The sequence below is a fragment of the Lissotriton helveticus genome, chromosome 1_2 (genome assembly GCF_964261635.1).
Source record: "Lissotriton helveticus chromosome 1_2, aLisHel1.1, whole genome shotgun sequence".
In the NCBI taxonomy this organism is placed as follows: Eukaryota; Metazoa; Chordata; class Amphibia; order Caudata; family Salamandridae; genus Lissotriton; species Lissotriton helveticus.
The window spans coordinates 146484730-146509863 of NC_136058.1; the positions used below are offsets into that span (position 1 = coordinate 146484730).

General features: G+C 49.2%; 1 protein-coding gene across 1 annotated transcript in view; it reads left to right on the forward strand.

The window, feature by feature from the left end:
- DHCR24 (24-dehydrocholesterol reductase) overlaps nucleotides 1–25134 on the forward strand; it is a 164221-nt gene that overhangs the window by 109980 nt on the left and 29107 nt on the right. Inside the window, exon 8 of the mRNA XM_078670222.1 lies at nucleotides 9575–9753. Coding sequence (XP_078526348.1) covers nucleotides 9575–9753 — 179 coding nt within the window. The remainder of the gene's footprint in view (nucleotides 1–9574; nucleotides 9754–25134) is intronic.

Below are 25134 nucleotides of genomic sequence, written 5' to 3' on the forward strand. Positions count from 1 at the left end.
GGCACTCAAGTCGAGTAAAATGAGTGCCACGGTCTCCCCCCCCCATCCACTCGGCAACAAATAGTTTCTGAGACCCCCAGCAGGGTAGATTCTGTCGAAAAACTAGCTCTAAAACCAGACTGAGATGGGTGGAGGATATTATTGGATTCGACATGCCGGGTGAGTTGTGTGATAACGTGCTTTTCCAGTATTTTTGAAAAGACAGGAAGGAGAGAAATGGGACGGAAGTTGGAAGGGTTATTGGGGTCAGCATTAGCCTTTTTTAATAATGGCATGATCATGGCGTGTTTCCAAGCGGAGGGAACCTTAGCTTCTCTGAGGGAGAAATTAAGTAGGTCCAGAATAAGATTAAGAGAGGTAGTATCCAAAATTTTTAATATTTGAGGGGGAAATGGATCCAGTGGAGAGCCAGATTTGATGTTACTGATGATGTTGATGAGTGTAGAACTGTTGAGAAGGTCCCAGGTACAGATTTGCTGAACGGATGGAATATGGATTTCCTCTAAGACTTCGGGTTCAAGAGAGATCACAGGATCAGGCCTGTTAGGGGGTGTATTCTGTTGCGAAAGTATGGAAAGCTTGTCCGCAGAAGCCTCAGGGACACATAGGATAACAGGATCAGGTAATTTTGGAAGAGGGGAAGGGGGAGTCGGCTTATCAAAATCAAGATAGATGGCGTCGATTTTAGAAATAAAAAATTCAGCCAAAGAATTGCATTGAGAGGCGTCTAGACAAGGCGCTTTGGGCTGACATGCAGCTCCCGCTAATTCTTGTACAACCTTAAAGAGTGCCTTGGGGCTATTTTGTGCCTCAAGTATGGTAGTATTGACATATTCTCTTTTGGCGGTTTTGCAGAGTATATGGAAGTTATTTAAGGCGGTCTTGTAGGTTGGCTTAGAGCCTGTGTCGTAATGTAGGCGCCACTTGCGCTCAAGGTTTTTACATAAGGTTTTTTCTTTTTTTAGTACGTCTGTGAACCAGGGTGCGGGGGGGGTGATGCTGGTTGTGCTTTTTCTTTTGCTGGGGTAGACATACGTTGACAGCTTCAGTTACTCAGCTGTTAACAAAAGCCTCCGCTTTAATGTTGGTGACTTCGGTGAGGGGCCTGGTATTCTCAAGACAAGAGTTAAATTTTATAGAGTCCAGATTTTTCCATTTTCTGAAAGGTCTAAATTCAGTGGGGGTCGAGGGGACGATGGACAGACAGCTAATAGTGACAGAAAAGGTCACCAAATAGTGGTCTGACCATAGAATGGGTAAGGATGAGCTGCACACAATAGATTCAAGGTTGGAAAGGATGGGATCGAGGGGGTTCCCAGCTTTATGGGTGGGGCCGGAATTATGTAAAATAATATTAAGAGCTGCGAGGTCCTGAAGAAGAATGGAGCTAGTCGAACAAGATGGGTCATTAAAATGCAAATTCAGGTCACCAATAATCGTGAAATTCGTGGAGTCCTGAAGCAGAGGGGCAATACGCTCAGGAAGGGCAATGGCCCACGAGCTAGCAGGGCCAGGCGAGCGATAGATGAGCATCCCAGAAAAGGTGAAATTAGGGAGAACCCTGGAGAAGAAAATCATAAAGTGGGTGAAGGCAAGCAAGTTAACTGCTTGAAACCTCCAAGGATCTTGTGTCCAGTCTCTTAAATACCTCCGGACTGAAATACTAATATACTGCGTGCATAACTTTGTAGGAGGAAACAGCAATTAGCAACACCAAATGTGATCTTACAGTTGAAAATCACATTTCTCTTCCAGGGGAATCCTCATCAAAGTCATAAGCATTAGAATATTCCCGCCCATGCGCGGGACCCCGGAAACAATATATTATATGTGCCCCACATATATATAGACATATATATATATATATATAAAATAAGCAATTGCAGCCAAATAAAACAATAGAGCTGGAATATGCAGTGAAGAATTTCCACAATACAGTGTATTTTGCATTAGAAACATGAGAAACAACACCAATGCTTGTTTAGAAACTGTTTTAATGCTTAGAAAACAGTAGAAATTCTCATAACACACTGTAAGCATATACAGCTCCCAGGCTGCATTGCAAATTCCCAGTCTAAAAAGACTGAAAAGCTAACCTGTAGCTAAATGTACTAAAACTGACGCTGTGCCTTTAAGGCACCTCAGCCCCCAGCTTCCCATCATGCCTCAGGGGTTACAGTTAGGTCAGTTGTTCTTTCCGGCTCCTTCAGGAAGGACCCTGGATACTCAGCTCCACATTTTTCTGCCTTTTTCAGTTTGAAAATCTTCAAAAGAACAATTTTTTGATTTACTTTGACTTTTCACATCAGAGTCAAGTAAATAACTGCTTAGCAGTCAATTTTTTGTGAGGTTTTCCTTTCAGGATGCCCTCATTATTTGATGATTGCCCTTCTTGTGGCCACAAGAAGGCAAAAACGGACTCTCATGAGGTCTGTATTTTATGCTTGCCAGAGGATCATGATCCTAAAGACTGTTCTCATTGTAAAAACCTGTCTGACAGAACTCTTAAAGACAGAGAGAGGAACAGGCTCTATGGTCTGGCCCAGAGATCCATGAGAGGAAGATCTGCAGAGAGGAAGAGTTCAAAGAGACCCAGAACTCCCTCCAAAGGCAAGTCAGAGCGTCCATCAACCTCAGCACCGGGCTCGGTGCTGAAAAAACGACATCTGATGGACAGTTCGAGAGAAAAAGCTCCGTCGACGTCGAGATCGGCGTTGATGAGGAAATCGTCGTCGAAAAAGGTTCGCCGTCGTCGAAGAAAGCTCCGCCGTCGTCAACTAGGCGACGATCGGCGTCGAGAGAAGCCACGAGATCGCCGTCGACGAGAGGTTCGACGTCAAGACATAAGTCAACTCCGCCGCCGTCAACCAGGCGACGGTCGGCGTCGAGAGACAGATCACACTCGCCGTCGTCTCGACGTCGACAGGCTTCGAAGAGTGTGACACCTCCGCCGACGTCTCCACGGAGGCACTCGGCGTCGAGGAGCAAGAGCCCCCTCGGACGATCGTCATTGAGGAAGGGATCATCGAAGGCACGTCGGCGCTCGTCGTCGAGGATGTCCGATCCTCCGCCGTCGCCACATGCCAGGTCGATGACATCTCCGTCGCCGACAGATCAACGTCGGCCGACGTCGAGAGCTCCGTCGACGGCAGGGCTATGCCGTTCGACGTCGAGACCTCCGTCGACGGCAGGACAACGCCGTTCGGCGTCGAGGGAGAAGACTCCGTCGTCGGTGCATCATCGCCGATCGACGTCGAGGGACCGCAGATCATCGTCAAAGCATTCAACGCCGAAGGTTATCACCCCGTCGACGCCACAGAGGCGTTCGACGTCGAGGGAAAGGCTTTTGAGACGTCCGCCAACACCGGTGAGACGGAGATCTCCTTCGGTGCCTTCGACAGTCCTAGTGACACAATCTGCTTCACTCCATTCCTCCTCAAGTGCCTCGGGTTCAACGGGGTCATCTTCTAGGAGTAGGAGTCCGGTTCAGAAGAATCCCCAGCGGGGTTACACTTCACATATAAGACTCTCGCCAAGATGGTATGCTCCTTTGAGTAAGTGGAAGGATTCTAAGGCACCAGAGAGACTTCAAAGGTACTTGAGTCCAGTCCACGGGTCTCCTCTTCAGCAAGCAGAAGAGGCAGATGGACAGAGTCCTGTCATTCACCGTTCACGCTCACGGGAGAGAAGAGCGGACAGGTCGCTTGCCCCTAGGGTCTCCCGTTCGCCAAGGAGGGAGCAACCCAAATCTAGAACACCGAGAAAGGATGTACGGACTGAGAGATCGAGATCTCCAGTACATCAGAGGGTATCACGTTCTCCTCGAAGGGAGGAAAGACCTAGGAGATCACCGGTGAGGAAGGAGCATTTTCACCACAGGAGAAGAAGAACTCCATCATCCTCCCCTCCATCTTCGCCTAGATCTTCTAAAGGGGACTACTCTCCGACGCTGGCAGACAGCCCTCGCTCAAGAGCTTCCCCTCTTGACGACGTCAACACGTATCTGGACGTTTTGCAAAGGGGTGCTCACAAGCTGAATATAGAAATGACCACTCCAGAGGTGTCCACTACTGTGATTTTTGAGACTCTTCATCACAAATCATATACAAGGCCGTTGCTCCCATTAGTTCCAGGAATAATGGACCCAATCAAAGAGGTTTTCCTCACGCCAGCAACAATCAGGGCAGTACCGGCACGTATCCAGAAAAAATATAGGCCGGCTGACTCAGATCCTATCTTTGTTAAAGGTGAGCCTGCGGCGGACTCAGTGATTGTAGCCTCAGCTAGGAAGAATCACACAGTCGCTCCTTCTTCATCAGTTCCTCCTGACAAAGACAGCAAGACGCAAGATTCTTGGGGACGCAAGGTATGCAGCACAGCAGCTTCATCCCTGAAAGTCTCTAGTGCATCAGCCCTTCTGGGAAGGTACGATAGAGCCCTATGGGACTCCATGGAACGATTCAAAGGGAAATTGCCCAAGGAGGACCAGAAGGACTTTGAGGAGACCGTGACGGAGGGCTGTTTGGTGGCAAACCAAATGATTAGTTCATCAGCAGATAACGCCCTTCTAGCTGGTCATAACTACTCACATGGGATATGTGCGAGGAGATCCTCTTGGCTGCGTTTAACTGGGCTCAAACCAGATGCCCAGCAGCGCATCCTCAATCTGCCTTTTTCCGGATCTTCACTCTTCGGGGAGCATGCCGATCAGGAAATGGCCCGTATGAAGACTGAGTTAGACACAGTAAAGGCAGTAGGTCTGGAAAAACAGAAAGCACCGTTCAAACGACGCTTCAAGACCAACAAGAACCGGGGAGGCCAACAGAGGGTTCAAACCCCTCAATGGTCTCAAAACAAGCCGCAAGGAAAGCCACAGTACAGAGGAGGAAGGTCAAGCAGAGGTAGAGGCGGACATCAGTCCTCTACCACACCTAGAGGAGGCAAGGCCTGAGCAGTGGCTTCCTCTGACGCCGTTACCCACTCCAGTGGGAGGAAGTGCTGCACAACATCTGGCAGAGTGGGTCAGCATCACGAAAGATCGGTGGGTGCTGAATATACTGCGCAATGGATATGCGCTACGTTTCAGGAAGAAACCACAACCGGCTCGTCCAAAAAAGTCTCGCTCGTACCAACTAGAGCTCCTCAAAAAGGAAGTGAGCGCCCTCTTAAAGAAAAACGCAATCGAAGAGGTACCTCTATCCCAAAGGGGGAAAGGAGTGTACTCAAGATATTTCCTTGTCCCCAAAAAAGACCAAGAAGACAAATTCAGACCGATTTTGGATCTTCGACTCCTCAACAAAGTGGTGGTCAAAGAGAAGTTTTGCATGTTGGCACTCCACCAAATATGTCCTCATCTACAGATCGGAGATTGGATGTGTTCGGTAGATTTACAAGACGCGTACTTCCACATTCCTATTACACCAGGTCATCGAAAGTACTTGAGGTTCCTGGTAGGGTCCAAGCATTACCAGTTCAAAGTGCTTCCTTTCGGACTCAAATCCGCACCAAGGGTCTTCACCAAGTGCATGGCAGTGGTAGCGGCGTGTCTACACAAAAAAGGTCTCTTTGTGTACCCATATCTAGACGACTGGCTCCTGAAGAGTCCGTCCCCTCGTCAAGCCACCAAAGACTGTCACCTGTGTCTCCAACAACTACACAGGCTCGGCCTCCACGTGAACACAGAAAAATCAGTCCTGCAGCCCACGCAAACTATCCACTATCTGGGTGCAGTTCTAGACACAAAGTTAGGAAGAGCGTTTCCTTCGCAGGAGAGACTGTCTTCCATTGGGGCAAAAATGCAAAAAGTTACTTCAGTTTCCTCGTCCAAAGGTGCGAGAAGTGGCGTCTCTTTTGGGCTCCATGGCGTCCTGCATCTTCCTAATACCGAACGCCAGGTTGAGGATGCGGCCTCTACAAGAGTCTGTGGAGGATCAGTGGGACCAAGCGACGGGAGATTGGGAGGACCGAATCATCCTGTCTCAATCAGCACTGACCTCAATAAAGTGGTGGACTCGCCCTCGGAATGTCCTGCAGGGAGTCCCTTTTCAGCAACCTCTTCCTTCGCTGTCTGTGGTAACGGACGCATCTCTAGAAGGCTGGGGTGCTCACATGGGTCATCTTCAGATTCAGGGTCGCTGGTCGACCAACCTTCAGACATACCACATCAACATGCTGGAGCTTCGAGCAGTTCATCTGGCGCTCAAAGCGTTCTTTCCAGCAATATCAACGGACAAAATCCTGGTTCAGACGGACAACACTACAACTATGTTCTATCTGAACAAGCAGGGAGGAACTCGATCTCGCCCTCTGTCTCTGGAGGCCCAGACAATCTGGCACTGGCTTCTGGCTCGGGGACTGTCGGTTGTGGCAGTGCACCTTCCAGGCGAGCTAAACACAAAAGCGGACGCACTCAGCAGGCACTTCGAAGATCAGCCAGACTGGGTGCTACACGACGAAGTAGTCGAAGAACTCTTCCGTTGCTGGGGTCGTCCAGACATAGACTTATTTGCAGACGACGAAAACGCCAAATGCCACGCCTTCGCGTCCAGGTTCCACCGGCCAGGGACGCAAGGGAATGCTCTCCTGCTGGAGTGGACAGGAATGTTCGCTTATGCTTTTCCCCCTCTGGCACTGATTCCGAAGGTGGTGGCCAAGCTCATCAGATCGAGCATGGACATGATCCTAATTGCTCCGGATTGGCCGCGACAATGGTGGTATCCAGACCTGTTACATCTGTCGCTGTGTCCACACAGACGTCTTCCGTGCAGGCCAGACCTGCTGAGCAAGATGAACGGGAGGATCCTGCATCCCAATCTCCCGTCGCTGAACCTGACTGCATGGCTCCTGAGGTCTTGCAATATGGACACTTAAATCTGCCTCCGGAATGTATGAATATTTTAAGAGAGGCAAAGAGACCTTCCACAAGGGCGTCTTATGCGTTCAAGTGGAAACGTTTTTTCATTTGGTGTAAGGACCATGGCTTTGATCCCACCAAAGGACAAGAAGAGGTAGTTCTTCCATACCTCCTATACTTAGCGACATCAGGGTTGAAATACGCTTCTATTAGGGTTCATCTATCCGCCATAGTAGCGTACAGAAAATCACCTGCACAAACATCGTTTTTTCAAGTCCCAGTGGTGAAAGATTTCCTTCAGGGATTAAAGAAGGTCTATCCCCCTGTGAGAAATCCTTCTCCTCCCTGGGAGTTGAACCTGGTTCTCTCCAGGCTGATGTCTACACCGTTTGAGCCTATACACAAGGCCTCCTTGCAGCATCTTACTTGGAAGGCGGCCTTCTTGGTGGCAATAACCTCTGCGCGCAGGGTTAGCGAGATACAAGCACTCTGCACCAAGGAACCTTACACTGTGTTTCACCACAACAGAGTAGTAATGAGGGCTCACCCATCTTTTCTTCCAAAGGTGGTATCGGATTTTCATATAAATCAAACGATTACCCTTCCTTCGTTCTTTCCTAACCCATCGACCCCAGCTGAGAGGTCGTTGCACTCGTTAGATCTTAAACGGGTGCTAAAGTTTTACCTAGAAAAAACTAAGGACACCAGAAAGACAGACCAACTCTTTGTCAATTATGGTGCTATGAGGACCGGGTTTGCAGCAGCCAAAAGATCCATCTCCAGATGGATTGTCTCTTGTATCAAACTAGCATACCAGCTGGCTGGCAAACCTTTGTTGCAATCACCCAAAGCTCATTCCACTAGAGGGAAAGCAGCCACAATAGCTTTTTTGCATGACATTCCTATGTCAGAAATATGCAAGGCTGCGACATGGAAATCAGTCCATACCTTTACAAGGCATTATTGCCTAGAGTCTGATTCCAGAGCGGATTCTCAAGTAGGGCAAGCCTCCTTGAGAAACCTATTTGGGTAAAATAAGGCCTATTTTTGGGCCTACGGATATGATTGTTATCTGTTGATTCCTTTGCCCGCAGGGATGAGGTGAGGCTCGCTACTCTATTCTAATGCTTATGACTATTGATGAGGATCCCCTGGAAGAGAAGGATTAGTTACTTACCTGTAATCCTAGTTCTCTTCCAGGGGTATCCTCATCAAAGTCATAAGCAACCCTCCCGCCTCCCCGGGCAAAGGACTTTGTTTATTACATAGGAGATGGTTTTTAACCTGTTATTACCATGGTTTGGTTTTCAGTCTCCGAAAAGAACAACTGACCTAACTGTAACCCCTGAGGCATGATGGGAAGCTGGGGGCTGAGGTGCCTTAAAGGCACAGCGTCAGTTTTAGTACATTTAGCTACAGGTTAGCTTTTCAGTCTTTTTAGACTGGGAATTTGCAATGCAGCCTGGGAGCTGTATATGCTTACAGTGTGTTATGAGAATTTCTACTGTTTTCTAAGCATTAAAACAGTTTCTAAACAAGCATTGGTGTTGTTTCTCATGTTTCTAATGCAAAATACACTGTATTGTGGAAATTCTTCACTGCATATTCCAGCTCTATTGTTTTATTTGGCTGCAATTGCTTATTTTATATATATATATATTTATATATATATGTCTATATATATGTGGGGCACATATAATATATTGTTTCCGGGGTCCCGCGCATGGGCGGGAATATTCTAATGCTTATGACTTTGATGAGGATACCCCTGGAAGAGAACTAGGATTACAGGTAAGTAACTAATCCTTATGCTCTGGTTGCTATGATACCCAGATTCCATATCAGGATGGCAGATCCTTTAACAAGAAGCCGATTGCTCCTATAGTCAAAAGGGCAGCGCTAAGATACATAATGGTGAGCCACTGTGTTTCTCGTGGGTGCTAACTGCAAAGGAAGCAAAATAAGGACTATTGAGCACTTGTTAGAGATACAAAGACCATTGGGTTTCCCCACCTGCATGGTTGTCAACAGGTGATGGGGCCACAGCACTGCTTAGACCATGCCACTCACAAAGTGAGAGTGGGCACAGGACTCAGGCAGAACTTATGGCTCTGTCCTTATTGAAAGCCAGATATTGATTATCAAAGGTCAGAAGAAGAAACTGAAAAGGTTACAAATCAAGATTAAGGCTTGGGGCAAAAAGGGTTGGAGAATTGGCAGAGACAAAAGAGCAGCTGGGACGGTGTGAGAGAAGACATGCACCACCCCAGTCCCTTTTAATTCATTTGTGACCCCTGAAATGGCGAGAAGGAACCAAATGCTATTTCAAGAAAATCATTACCAGGGACTAAAGTAATACACGTAGAAAGACTGCTAAGCTCTAGACAAATGGGAGTGACCCAAGTAGGCGGTTTTAGATAATTCTTTTGTTAATTGATGCTAATGCTGGGGTCAGTAAGCAAGAGATATGGAAACAAAGTAAGCCTCTTTGTCGTGTATTAAAATTAAGGTACTCGTGCAATAAACAATTTAACCATGAAATATGACAAAGTTTGATCGCTATACCTTGGATTGTCTTTGATAGATGCCACTTAAATCTCCTGTTGGGTAAATGTAATACTTGAACAGAAGCAACCTTAAAAGGTGATGCAAGGCGTAAAGTCTTAGCAGAGTACACTTATAACGTCTTGCTTATATCATATCTTCTCTTAAATCTTGCAGGTTTATCCGCTGTGGCTTTGTCCTTTCATATTGCCCAGCCAGCCTGGTATGGTACACCCTAAAGGAGATGAAGCTGAACTCTATGTTGATATTGGAGCATATGGAGAACCCAAACAAAAGCACTTTCAAGCCAAGGCATCAATGAGACAATTGGAAAAATATGTGAGAGATGTACATGGGTAAGTAGAATATTAGGATTTAAATTAAAAATCTAATAAGCAAAGTATAGAATTAAAAGGGGCCAGCAAGTGACTCCTGTTCTGTTAGGGCTCTTTATACCACTAGACCTTATAAAACAAATAGAAATCATAATATATACAAACAGGATATTTTTCATCTCACTTCATTGTTCCTTTAAGTATTTTACCTGAATAGATAAAGATAGATGGTGGCTTCAGCATCCTTTTTCTGCTCATCTGGCAAAGCTTTTGAAACTAAAGTTCTCCAGTATTAGGGTGTCTTTCATAGATTCACATGCCTGAATCATTCCCCGTCGTCGGAGTGGGAGTCCCACGGTATATAAAAAAGCAATAATATGCTATAATAACATTGGAAAAAACCAATAAATACCAACCAGGAAGTAAAGTAGCCCAAGCTACAGTAGAAAAAACTTCCACACTCATGACTATCCTAGTCATTTTGTATAGTCCAAACTACAGCCAATCAGGCGACAGCACCCACCAGAATGTTCTCCCCAGAGGCTCAGGCTCTCAGATTTTCTACCGCACGTCGTGTGAAGGGAGTCTCCCTGAGCTCTGCTCAGTTTTCTTCAATTTTCATAGTTTTTTCTCAATTTTTTCTTCAAAATATCACAGTTTTGTAATGTCTTCTTACATGAAGTCTACCTTCAGGCCCTGCGTGACTTGTGGAAAGCTGAGACTTTTTCTGTGAACCCTCATGAAGAGTATATGGACCAGCACGCTGCCTGTCTCTGACATGGTAGGAGGAGAAGGGGTTGTTCTTGTGCTTAGACTATACCCCCCTTCTGATGTGGGAGGATTTTTTGTTTGTCCTGCACGTTAAGATGTTAAGAGATGCTTCTCCTCTACTTCACCAGCTGAAGTAACATCACAATTAAGGGGTCTCTGGCCTTCTTTGAGTCTGTGCCTCCCACATCTACGCCCACGAGATTTACTCTCAGGCGTCTAGACTCACTCTGCGCACTTTTCTACGTAAAAATGTGCCAGCTTGTCGACGATACGGTCGATTTACTCTCAGAGGACAATCTCTGCCGTCACTGGTGCTCTGCAACGACACCGCCTCCAGGCTTTCGTCGACGACAGTGAGGACAGTGCCCTCTTGTCGACTGCAGGCTCGTCGACCACTGGGAGTTTTGTCGATGTAAATGTCTTTGACAGTTGGCCTCGTCGACGGTAGGCTCGTCGACGGCAGGCTCGTCGACGGCAGGCTCGTCGACGGCAGGCTCGTCGACGGTGGCCTCGTCGACGGTGGCCTCGTCGACGGTGGCCTCGTCGACGGTGGGCTCGTCGACGGTAGGCTCGTCGACGGTAGGCTCGTCGACGGTAGGCTCGTCGACGGTAGGCTCGTCGACGGTGGCCTCGTCGACGGTAGGCTCGTCGACGGTGATCTCTGTAGACGGTAGTCTCGTCCATAGACGGTGACCTCCGTGGATGTTGAGCTCCGTAGGCGGTGAGCTCCATAGACAGTGAGCTCCGTAGACGGTGAGCTCCGTAGACGGTGAGCTCCGTAGACGGTGAGCTCCGTAGACGGTGAGCTCCGTGGATGTTGAGCTCCGTAGGCGGTGAGCTCCGTAGACAGTGAGCTCCGTAGACAGTGAGCTCCGTAGACGGCGAGCTCCGTAGACGGCGAGCTCCGTAGACGGCGAGCTCCGTAGACGGTGGGCTCCGTAGACGGTGGGCTCCGTAGACGGTGGGCTCCGTAGACGGTGGGCTCCGTAGACGGTGAGCTCCGTAGACGGTGAGCTCCGTAGACGGTGAGCTCCGTAGACGGTGGGCTCCGTAGACGGTGGGCTCCGTAGACGGTGGGCTCCGTAGACGGTGGGCTCCGTAGACGGTGGGCTCCGTAGACGGTGGGCTCCGTAGACTGTGAGCTCCGTAGACGGTGAGCTCCGTAGACGGTGAGCTCCGTAGACGGTGAGCTCCGTAGACGGTGAGCTCTGTAGACGGTGAGCTCTGTAGACGGTGAGCTCTGTAGACGGTGAGCTCTGTAGACGGTGAGCTCTGTAGACGGTGAGCTCTGTAGACGGTGAGCTCCGTCAACATTCAGCTTCGACGCCAGTTGACTTCGTTAACAGATGACCCTGTCAACTGTTGGATTCGTCGACGTTTGAGCCCGTTGACAGTTGGTTTCACACAGTGCTTTTGTAGACGATTTATTTCGTCGACAGCAGCTGTCCGATACATCCACGTGATGGCGTGATGGCTTTTTACTTCCGCCATTATTCTTCTTGGAGAATATTGGAGGTTTTCCCCTCCTTATTGAGAGAGCGGCGAATTGGTTTTCCCCTTTCCCCTCGTCCTGGGGAAACCACAGATGCAAGTTCGTTCACTTCCTATCATAGAATTTATTAGGAAGAAGGTGTTAAACTCATGCAGGGGCCAAACTCTGTGCCAGCGTTTTTTCCACGCCTTGACAAGACGTGTGAAGCTCGCCACTATTCACCTGTTTTTCTAGTCTCTCAGCCTACCCTGACTCAGTCATTACTCAGGCGGTTCAGCGATTATCTTGCAAGCCAGTGGGCAGGTATGCCACCAGATGTGCTCTGACATGTTGGCGCTAGTAGAACGTATTCCAGAATCCTCCAAGCCTCACACTTTGAAGATCCTGCAGGAGGGAGAGAGAGAGAGTAATGCATCATTAATAATACACTGTGCAGCGGACATTACGTGTACAAGTTTTTCGACAGCTCGCAAGAGGGGCAGCATGGCGAAGACATTTTTGCTTCAATGCTACGTCTTTCGCAAGGAGTTTCTAACTTCAATACTTCACTTGCCTTTTGATTGAGGATCCCTTCTGGCCAGCACACAGATACTGCCCACACCCTCTGGATATAGAATTGCAGCCTTTTCGGGGTGCCGAGGACGTAGATCCACGTCCTTTTTTCAAGGGAGTTCCATCCAGTATTGGCTCCTACAATCAAAACCAACTGCGTCACCCAAATCAAACACAGTCATATGGGCAAAGTACCAACAGTTCCTACATAGAAAATCATCGTACAGCCGAGGCAACTCTTCTAAGAAACAATGGATTACCTTGAACCCACCTTTATTCCCTCCAAAAAATGTCGGAGGTCTAATATCTCACTTTTATTCCAATTGGTCAAAGGTGACAGAGGACCGTTGGGTTTTTTAAACGTCATGCCCAAGGGCACACTGTAGAATTTGTCAAATTTCCTTTTTTCTACACCTCCAAAGGGACCTCCATCTTTCTCATCTACGGGAGTCGTTTGCACAAGTGTCTATATGGATACAAACAGGGACCGTCGGAGTGGTTCCGAATCTCCAACAGCGTTAGGGTTTACTCTCAGTTCCTCCTCAACAAGCAAATCAGGAAAGTAGCGCATGATTTTAGATCTTTGCGCAAACTTTACCAATGTTGTACCTCAAGAAAGTCCTAAAGTTCTTATGCCAGAACGACTTTATGACTACATTCAACCTCCAAGATGTCTATTTTGATGTGCCAATTCTTCCTAAGCACAGGAAGTGGCTACACTTTACAATAGGTACAAAACATTTTCAATTAAAGTCCTACCTTTTGGACTTGGGTCGGCTTCACGTGTCTTCACGTAGATCCGGGCACCACTGGCACCCTATCTATGTCTGCAAGGCATACAAATTCATTACTACTGAGACAACTGTATAATTGGTGCTCGCTCTTATTTACAAGCAGTCCAGCACACCCAGACTTGTCAGTCACTGTTTCAAAACCTGGTTTTCAATAAATCATGACAAGTCCCAACTAGTACTAACTCCAATATGAACGTTTCTCGGAGCATCAATCCGTACAAACCTAGCAAAGGTGTTTGTCTCACACGAACGACGGGCCTGCAGCTCCCACTTGGTGGTGCTTCTACAGATTACACATGATAAAATTGTTAGAGGAGCTAGACAAGAAGTGGTTGCAGGTCTCCAGTTCAACCGAAGATATCATTCTAATCACTCCTCGGATGCAAGAGGCCTTTCTTGTTTGGCGGGTCCAAGAAAGAAATTTGTATAAGGTGTGTGCGTTTCCTTCAAGAAGCGCCAAAATTACACAATCACTACAGACGCATCCCTCGAGGGTTGGGAAGCATGTCTTCGAGGGCTGAAAGTCAGCGGGAAATGGAACCCTCAACAAAAGGCTTGGCACATCAATCTGCTAGAGCTAGGTGCCATCTTCTTAGCCCTCAAATCCTTTCGTGCAATCATTCAAGGGGCCACAGTATTGGTTCGCTCAGACAATACTTCAAGTATGCATTACTTAAGCATACAGGGAAGAACGAGGTTGGTTCTTCTATCTTATGAAGCCCAAGAGGTATGGGCTTGGGCGATACGACACAGGATCAATCTCTTGGCTGTTCATGTGCCGTGAGTTGCAATTGTGCTGGCGGACACCATCAGCAGGTCAACGGGGTCCAACAACGAATAGGAATTACATCAGCCAACAGCGGATTGAATCTTCCAGCAGTGGGGTCATCCCGTTCTGGACCGCTTTACGATGAAAAAGAACATCTAATGCCTGTTTCTTTGCAAGCTGGCTTACCCACACGGACTCGCAAGGGAAGGCATTTTTCGATAACCTGGTCTCAAATATATGCTTACGCCTTTCCTCCGATACTGTTGGTTCCGGGAGTTTCTCCGGAAGATGAAGAAAGAGCCATGCCGCTTTATTCTCTTCGCCCCCAGGTGGCTTCGCCAATTCTGGTCCACCGAACTTCTTCTCCTCTCTGAGTGCGATCCAATACAGTTTCGTCCAATACCGAATCTCCTCTCCATTCAGAATGGTCAGATGTGCCATCCGGATCCGGCTTCTCTAAAATTAGCAGCTTGGCGTTCTGAGCACCTTGAATTAGCTCATCTGAAAATCTTGACGGATTGTAAGGAGGTACTGGCTTACGCGAAAGCACCTGCTAAATTAAAGACATACAGACTTTAATGGTAAAGAATCTGCATTTGGTGTTAATCTGCTGGGGTTCACCCATTTCATGCAACGCTGGACCAGATATTACCTTTTTTCTTGCACTTGGCAAGATCAGGCTTATCTCATGCAACGTTGAAGGTCTTTTTGGCAACCATTTCAAGGTGACGTCAGGATGGGTCCACCTCTCTTTATTCTTCAAGAATACAACAGTTCTTTAAGGGACTATTCAGAATGTGTCCTCCTGTACGTCGTCCGCCTCCATCATGGCATTTTAATGTAGTTTTAGCGCAGCTCATGCGCCACCCATTTGAGCCAATTTACAGGGTGTATTTCAAATTCCTAACATGGAATGTTTCTTTTTTGGTAGCATTAACTTCATCTAGAAGAGTCAGTGATGTTCAAGCTGACACCGTCAATTCACCTTTCTGGCAATTCACGTCCAATTCTGTGGTGGTACTACAAACCCAAGGTTTATGCCTAAGGTGCCTTCGTTTTTTCACCTGAACTAACCAGTCATCTTAAAGACGTTTTTTCCTAATCCGCAATCCCCTACGGAGAGGGCATTACATACCCTTGACATCAGAAGATGTTTAAAATTCTATTTGCAAAGGACCTCTGCCATTCGCAAATCTGATCAACTGTTTATTGCCTATGGATAGATAAGGCAAGGACAAGCAGTGTCTAAACAAACCATAGCTAGATGGATTTCTGCAGCTATTGACTTTTGCCATCTTCAAGCTGGAAGACCTTTACAGACAATTCCTAGAGCTCACTCTGCAAGAGCTGTTTCTTCCTCGACTGCTCTTTTCGCTGGAGTTCCTCGTCAGCAAATCTGCAGAGCAGCGACTTTGTCCAACAGACATACTGTCACCAGGCATTATTGTTCGGATGCTGCCAGCGAGGCTGATACGTCAGTGGGTCTAGCGGTTCTACGCAATCTTTTCAGATAAGATGAGCCTCTGTTTTTCCCACCTCCTCTGTACTGCTTTCCAGACGCTTATTCCATGCCTACTATGGATGCATTCTCATGTGCTTGCAATTTTTTTCATGCATATATGAATGTTGGCATTTTATTATGTGAATGTATATACTTGCTATGTACAAATTTTTTACAAAAGCGTCTTCCAAGCATTATTTCGGTACTGCTATCTACTCTGATTCAGGCATGTGAATCTATGAAAGACACCCTAATACTGGAGAAGAACAATAGTTACTTACCTGTAATCTGTGGTTCTCCAGTATTGGTGTCTTTCATAGATTCACATGCAACCCGCCCACCTCCCCTCTGAGGCTCTTTAGGCTAGGATATTTTTAGTTTCACTCCTGTGTGAGAAAATCTGAGAGCCTGAGCCTCTGGGGAGAACATTCTGGTGGGTGCTGTCGCCTGATTGGCTGTAGTTTGGACTATACAAAATGACTAGGATAGTCATGAGTGTGGAAGTTTTTTCTACTGTAGCTTGGGCTACTTTACTTCCTGGTTGGTATTTATTGTTTTTTTCCAATGTTATTATAGCATATTATTGCTTTTTTATATACCGTGGGACTCCCACTCCGACGACGGGGAATGATTCAGGCATGTGAATCTATGAAAGACACCAATACTGGAGAACCACAGATTACAGGTAAGTAACTATTGTTCTTCCACCTAACATAAAACATTGGCAAAACAAAAGTAACTGTGTGTGTGTGTGTAACCTTGATCATGGTTATGTATTTATTTATTCTCTCGTAGGGGATTTCCATGTATACTCATAAGCACTTAAATAGTCCCACCCACGTGCGGGGGCCCTGGAGCACTTCATTTACATATATCTTGAGTGGATATTGTTGGCCTTTCTTCAGGAAGGCCTGTGAAGACACTTAAGAGATAGAGACAATAATGCAGCCTCAATACATTGGCTACACTGGTCACATCTTCCTCTTGAACTGACAAAAGTGGGCCAGTACATTATATTTTGTGCAGTTTTATAGTGCTTATCACTCAGGAGAATTCCCTTCACAAAACTCTTTTTTTTCATGATGGAGATGAAGGACAGAGGATAGAATAGCCTCATAGGCTGCCATTATATGCCTTGAAAATAGAAGCTGTGCCTTTAGGAATTCAGAGACCACCAGTATCCCATCATGCACAGCGCGGGGACACACCAGGCGGTGTAACCAGGCGCTTTACAAGCTTGCTTATTAATATTATTATTATTATTATTATTAGTGGCAGTTACTTCAGCTCTTTTTTTCCCGGTTCCCGCTATCAGGACCCTGGAGCATTCAGCTCAATCAATTTTGGTTTTTCTCTTCAAAATTCACTTCTGAATTTCCCAAATAACTACTTCACTCAGTCTTTTTCTGACAGGAATTTGTACAGGTTTCACTTAAAAGTGCCATCTCTTTATAACAAGTATCCAGTCTGTAGTAGAAAGAAGGCCAATTCTGATCCTAACAGAGTTTTTATACTCATTTGCCTGAAAGTCATGTTCTTGACTCTTGTCTGATTTGTAAAACTTTCTCAAAGTGCACTGTGCGTGACAGAGAGACATTTCGCCTCCAAGGAGCAGGGGAGCAGCGAAATCAGCAGGGGCAATCTTCAGGTGGGACTTCAGGGCAAGGAGAGGGCCAGTCAGTCCTCTACCAGGGCTCTGTCTTCAGCCTCTGTAGGGCTCTCCAACAGAAGAAGGGCTGAAAAACGGCACCGGTTCCGGTCAACGATGAACAATGACATTGAGAGGAGGTACAGCAATGACCTGTTCGCTGTCGAGCGAGGCCTCAGTGCCGTAAACATGTCGATGCTCCGCATTGAGAAGAAGAATTTACTCGTCGATTGCAATGCTGAGTACACCCTGTTTGGCATCAGGAAGCCCATTGCCGATGGTGACACCACACAGGTCGCCGTAGAGCTCTTCATCTGCTTCGACGCATCACCGCCGATCGACACATTGCCACAGTCGCTCGCCGTCGAGACCCCACCGTTGATTGCCGATGCACTCTCACCGTTGGTTGACGCCAAGACATCATTGTCAATCGCCATCGAGACATCACTGATCGATGTCGAGACGCAACCCATTGTCAAGGCGGTGTCAACGGTCACCGTTAACGCGTAGATTGACGTCGAGGGGAACGGAAAGATCGTCTTCAGTGACCTTGTTAGCCTCTTCAAGGCCCCAGGAAGCACTAAAAAAAAAAGACTAATATATATTTCTGATTATTCCCGGACCCATTCCTCATCTCGGGATGTCCCCACTACGAGGTCAGCGCTTCCTCCTCAGCATCCTTCACCTCTACCAGATGCAGAACCAAGACCTCCAACTTTGCCTCCTCTCCCGCCTCCAACTCCTCCGCCACCACCAACTCCTCCTCCTCCCCCACCACCTCCACAACAAGACCATGGTCTAGGTTTCACACTCGACATCGGTCTACTCACTCAAGATGCTCCCATCATCAGTGCCACAAAGAAAGGTCTCATTCGAGGCATGCCAGGGAGACCTCCTCCTCAAACACAGGGAGATATACTCCGACACTCTCGAACTCCCCTACCTCAAATATTTCACCAGTGTTTGCATATCAACATTTCAAGAGGTTCTGGTGCATGGTGCTTTGAAATGTAATATCCCAGTGTCCACTCCAACTCCGACACATCTGTAATATTTGAGACTCTACAGCAAAGACAAGCTTCATGCCTTTTGTTCTGGGTCTCCTAGAGCCAGCTATGGACATCTTGCTGACACCTCCTTCAATTAAGTTTGTTCCATCCAGGCTGTAGAAGAAATACCGTCCTCCAGAGCAGGACCCTGCTTTCCTGCGGACAAACCCCGCTCTGGATTCTGTCATTGTGGTAGCGGCAAAGAAGCAACATGCCACGGCTCCAGCTTTGACCGTGCCACCGGACAAAGAGAGCCAAAAATAGACTCAGTAGGGAGGAAGGTATGCAACACAGCAGCGACTACCGTGAAAGCATCTAGTGCCACAGCCTTACTTGGCAAATATGACAGGGCACTGTGGGAATTGCTCCAACAGTTTGTGAACTACATCCCTAGAGACAAACAAGAGGACTTTAATGACCCGGTGGAATAAACTTCCGATCTCCCTTCGCCTGATTCAAGATGAATTGGTTTTTCGTAAATCTTTAAAAACCTTCCTCTTCTGTTAAATTGCCTCTTCTGGTCTGATCTAGTGGTCTGAGCATGAGCGCCGGGACACCCCGTTGGGGTAGCTGCGCGCTATATAAAATACACAAATAAATAAATAATCTTGACAGAAGGTCTTATGGTTTCAAATCAAGATCATAAGAGCATCAGGGAACACATCTCTTCTTGCTTCACATGACTATTGCCACGGTGTGGCTCTTTGTGGGACACTCACGGCTGCGCTTGTCGTCTCTTAAATCTGAATCACAACAATACAGCCTGAATCTCCTGTTTTCAGGGACAACTCTTTTCGGCACGCACACTGTCGAAGAAATGGCCAGGAAGAAAGCAAAAATGGAGACGCTGAAAGCTTTTGGCTTAGAGTCCTAAGGTGCAGCATAAATCTTTCAGATCCTGTCGGCGCCACCATCCCACACAGCGAGGTACGCAACAACAGCACCAACGATCTTATCAGCCTTATCAGAAGCGACAGGCCATAGGAAGATGAGGACAGCAACCTGCGCAAGGAGGCAAACTAACAGTAGGGTCCAAACCCTGAGTCCTTTCTTCCCCCTCTTCCGTTACTCGCTCCGGGATTGGGAAGCATTCAACATTATCTGGCAGAGTGGCAAAAAAATCACACAAGACAATTGGGTGCTGAATATTGTTCGCAGTGGATATTCATCAGCCCTCCACCGTCAATACCTCTGAAAAATCAAGGTTCCAAATGCAACAATTATAGTCAGATGCCAACATTCTCTTACAGAAACTGCGGTGGAACCCTTACCTCATCTACAATGAGGCACGGGGCTATATTAAAGGTTCTTTCTCATCAAAAAGAAAGGCAAGAACGAGATCAGATCCATTCTTGACCTCAGAATGGCCAACAAGTTGATTCAGAGAAAAAGGTTCCGGATGCTGGCATTGCACAAAATTTACCCTCAGTTACGCCAAGGGGATTGGCTATGCACAATCGACCTCCAAGATGCTTACTTTCACATACCCATTACCAGAAAGCAGCGCAAGTTCTTGAGGTTGGTTGTGGGGCACAACCACTATCAGTACCGAGTACTTCCATTTGACCTGATGTCAGCACACAGGACTTTCTCAAAATGCAGGGCGGTAGTTGTAGCCCATCTAAGGAAACACAAAGTGTTCGTCTAACTCTATCTAGATGATTGGCTGATCAAAGCATCCACATCTCAGGAGGCTCAACTTCACTGCAATTAGACCTCCGATCTTCTCCTTTGGCTGGGCCTTCATACCAACCATGCAAAGTCAAATTCGATCCTAGTACAGTTCCTGCAATATTTGGGGGCCTTCATCGATACTCTCAAGGCAAGCGTGTGTTCTTCAGAGGAGGAGAGACGCTTTTCGATCCTTCAGAAGGCTCAGGCTCTCATGGCAGTCTCTCAGCCAACCATGAGAAAGGTCTCCTTGGCTCGAAGGCCTCCTGCATATTTCTCACACTGAATGCACCTCTCCACATGATGCCTCTACAGTAAAGCCTGGAAGACCAATGGGACCAGAGAACAGGACATTGGGAAGACAGGATACAATTGTCTCAGCATGCCCTGCAGTCCGTCAAATGGTGGTGCTCTCCAGCCAATCTACTACAAGGGATTCCGTTCCACAAGTAGATGCATGTGCAGACCCTAGTCATGAATGCCTCGCTTCAAGGATGGGGAGCCCACACAGGCCATCTTCAAATTCAAGGCAAATGGTCACTCAGAGAATCCACGTACCATATCAATCTACTAGAGCTATGGGCAGTTCGTCTGGCGCTAAAAGCCTTTCTCACACGATGTACCACAGAAGTTGGTTACCGGTGCGATGCATCTGATAAAGGCTACTAGCCGCAGATTCGTTAACGTAGAATTATCCCCAGGCGCGAGACTGGATCCGCAAACTTTTTGCCCAGCATCTCTGCGCGCCGGGGAGACGGCATCACGCGCCTCCGCCCAGGCGTCGCCCGCGTACGTGACGTCAGCAAGGTCACATAAGTTCTACCCCGGCGCGCCTACGTCAGTTTTTTCCTTTTCCGCGTGCAACGCCGATCCGGTTCATGCTCTGGGCCTGTTTAGGCCTTTCCCTTCTATCCTTTGTGTGTTGTGGGAACAGTGTGCGGATGCCTTCGGGCTTTAAGAGTTGTTCGTCTTGAGCACGCTTGATGTCGGCGATGGTACCTCACCTCATTTGCATGTGGTGCTTGGGGGAGGATCATGGCTCCACTGATTGCGAGGCGCGTCAGCGGGTGAAGCTGAAGTTGCGGCGTGAATGCCGGATGAAACTTCTTTCTGCTCACATGTCCAGGTTGGCTCCGTCGCCTCGTTCAGCCTCTGCGGAAGGTTTTCGGAGCAGCCGTCATCGTCCTCATTCCGCTCCTGTGCCGCAAGAGCTTTGCTCCCCTGTGGGTAAGTGTCGCAGTTTGTCCCCGAGGGTTGGTTCCAGGCCTGTTGGGGGCATGGCTCTCCGCAGGTGATGTGGCCCCGCTTATCGTACCCCTATCCGCCGTTTCCCAGTGAGGAGGGCGTCGAGAGCCTAGATGGAGGCATATGCGACGGCTTTGCAGGCCTCACTGGTTTCTCCTCTTCCTCCTTCCCCTCCTGGGACGTCAGCGGATCCCTTGTGCGGTGCGAGGCCTTCCACAGCGTCTCCGGCTGCTCCGGCCCCGGCGCCGACTGGTATGGATCCAGGCTTGGAGGATGTGGTGCCGCAAACTCCTGTGGTGTTGCGGGAGGTCGCCGGGTCTCGGGTCGCATCCCCGAGCCCCTCTCGGCCCTTTGACAAGGTGATCCTGTCTAAGGTCGAGGTGACGCTGCCACGGCGCCGGCAGCTGCTGGCCTTGGCGGCGCCACAGGGGTCGGCTGGCGGGGGACCCTCGTCCCTCCCAGGGCCCCTCTTGTCCCTCCGCGCAGGGGGCTGCCTGGTCGGAGGTCGAGTCGAGGCCGGCGGCGCCAAGGGGTCGGAGGGCCACTCTCATCCCCTCGCGGGTCGAGGCTGGCAGAGACCTCCTGGTCGGTCCCCGGGTCCCTCTCATCCCTCCACGCAGGCGGATGCCTCGCCGGAGGTCGAGTCGGCCTTGGCGTCGCCAAGGGGGTCAGTAGACCTCTCTCGTTCCCCCATGGGTTGAGGCTGGCGGGGGGGACTCCTTGTCACTCTCCGGTTGCTTCTCGTTCCTCCATGCAGGCGGGCTGCCTGACCACCTCGCCTCCATCCCAGCCCCGGTCCTCGGTTCCGTGTGAAGAGGTGGAGGCCTGTCTGGCGTCTCCTGTTGTGTTGGACAACGACGCACTGCTCCAGGTTCGGATTCTACAGCACCGGACAGGTGTCAGATCGCGGATTCGTCCTCGGACCTCCCCTCATCTCCAGAGGTTGCGCGCCTGCTGGTGTCGTCCTCACCGGAGACGGGCCGCTGTGTCGTGGCTTTCTCCCCGGCGTCATCAAAATAAGGCTCCCTCACGTTACCACGGCTGCGGTTTTCGCCAGAGGAACCACAAGTCTCCCACTCTTCGGCGCCTCTTTCTCCCTTTCGGGCCTGGCCCTTGCCCACTCCGGCTGGCTTCGGGGACGGCCGCCTTAGTTTGCAGCCGTCTCCCACGGAGGAGCTGCTTTTTCCACCGCGGGGCCCTACGGACGCAGGTGCGGCCTTCGCTTGAGCTGTTTCCACGGCTGTGGGAAATTTGAACATGGGAGATCCGGCTGCCCATTTCCCCGCGGGTCATCTGTTGGAGGTTCTCTACAAGGTTTCTGGTGGAAGGGAGCTGCTTCTCCCCTTTGAGGGTTCACTCCAGTCTTCTCTGACGGGGACTTGGGGACGCCCCGCCACGGGGGATCCAAAAAATAAAATAAATTAAAAAAAGATTTATAGAGCACCTGGTTACACCAGCTAGTGTGTCCCCGCGCTATGGTGAGAGGCGGCCACACAGGGCTGGAGTGAGAATGCAGGGATTAAGAGTGACCTTCCTGAACTTGGTTTCAGCTGCCTCCAGCCTAAGACTCAAAGGCAGTTTATTCCAGTTTTGAGGGGCCATGCGATGAAACGATCTGCCGCCCATCCTGGACTTCGAGATCTTAGGGACAGTCATCAGACCCGATCCGCAGGATCTCAGCTGCCTCATGGGCACATAGTGAGAGACCAAGTCCGCCGAATGAGCAGGGCTCTTGCCTTGGGAGATGCGATGGCACACACATAGTGCCTTAAACATCACCCTCTCTCTGATAGGGAGCCAGTGAGCGACACCAGCGCCTTCTTCGAGGAAGCCCTTCTGGGTAGCATGAGAACCAGCCTAGCCGCGGCATTCTGCACACATTGGAGCCTGTTTAAACACGCCCCCTTGGCACCCAGATACACAGTAAGTTGCCGTAATCCAGGCGGGAAGTAACCAGGGCGTGCACCATAGTCTTCTTGGCATACACCAGCAGCAGGTCCAAGGTCTTACGGAAGCCTTTTAAGGCCCCAAAGCAGGAGCCTGCCACCCGTCTGGACTGATACTCAAAAGAGAGCTTAGAATCAAGCCACATGCCCAGGTTCTTCACCTGATTGCTTGGTATGGGAGTGGAAACCAAAGTCTGAGGCCACCATGCCGACGACCAAACTGATGGGGTGCGCCCTACAACCAGCACCTCGGTCTTGTTACCGTTCAATTTCAAACAAATTTGTAGTAGGGGATCTCTGTGTATAGTCATAATCTAGTGAATAGTCCCGCCCATGTGCGTGGACCCCGGAGCAATCAAAAATAATCTCTTACAGTGTCAAAAAATGCAGAAATGCATAGACACTTAAGAGAGAATTTAAAGACAGATAATGCAGCCAAAAAGGCTACACTGTCCAGTACTTCAACTAGAAATTCCACCACAAAATCCACAAAACAGCAAAGCCTGTACAGATTTCCCCTGCTTAACAGCAAAATCCCTCAGGAATGATAGAGAGAAGAACCTGGACAGACAAGCCCCATAGGCTGCCATTATGTGGCTTAAATAGGATACTGTGCCTTTAAGGAACCTTCCAGAACCTTCTCCCAGTATCCCAGAATGCATAGCAGGTCCAACTTAGTTTCAGTTCTTTTTTCCGGCTCCTGCAAGCAGGACCCTGGAGCATTGAGCTCTCCCTTTTCAAGGGTTTTGTTGGCGTTTTTACACTAAATTCGATTTTTGGTGCTTTTAAAGTACTTTAGTGACTTTCTTCTTGGGTTCCTGCACTTCTTTATTGTCCATAATGCCAGCATTATTTGACAAATGCCCGGAGTGCTCCAGGAAGAAGGCCAAGTCAGACCCCCATGAGGTCTGTATCCTCTGCCTTCCCTCTTCCCACATCCCTGAGGACTGTGTGATCTGTAGAGGCTTCTCTGGAAGGACCCTGAAGGACAGGAGAAAAATCAGACTTCAGGGACTTGAAGAAAGAAGATTAAAGGCACGAGGTGGGTCAGGAGGGGCTCCTTCTGCCCATGCTGAGGCCTCTGGGGGGCTCCCCAGGGGCAGGAAGTCCAGCCCGTGCCCAAGATCTCCGTCTGGGTCAGTTGCGATGACCACGACGTCGAGAGGGAGGTCCACGGCCAGTTCCCGGTCTCCCCAGGGCTCTGGGTTGAGAAAACGTCGCACGTCGACGTCGAGGGACGTGTTCCGGCCGCCGTCTAAGCCGGTGTCGATCTCCTCGTCGTCGGCGTCGAGTGGTCGACATCGGAGGACCCGGCGTCGGCGCTCGCCGTCGAGGCGACACCGCCGTTCGCCGTCAAGGACATCGTCGTCGAGGGGATCCTCGTCGTCGAGACCGCCGTCGAGACGGGAGAAGTCTCCAGCGCTGAAGACGTCGACGTCGAGACATTCAACGTCTAGACGTTCCAAGAGGTCGACGTCGAGACGATCCAAGAGGTCGACGTCGAGACGTACGAAGAGGTCGAGGTCGCCGTCGAGGCACCATCGCCCGTCGTCGAGATTCCGTGGCTCGTCCATCTGGTCGGGGTCGACGTCGACACCGTTCAACGTCGAGGAGTGAGAAACGGTCGACGCCGAAGGGCCGCTCGACGTCTAGGGACCCAGGCTCGCCGTCTGGGCACCAATCTTCGGCGTCTGGAGGTCGAAAAGACAGGCCCAGGACTGTGGGGGGCTCCCCACAATCCGGACAGGATGATGGCTCGCCGGGAACGGCGTATTCCGAGGTATATACCCCGAAGAAGCCTTCAGCGCCTCCTTCTCGGCCTCCTTTACCAAGGGGTCCGCCTCCGAAGGCTCCGACCCCCCCCTTTGCCTGCTCGACCGGCTCCGCAGGCCCCGCTTCCAGTGACTCCCCCACCCCCGGTTCCACCGCGGGCGGTGTCGATGCCCAAGCTTCCGCCGCCGCCG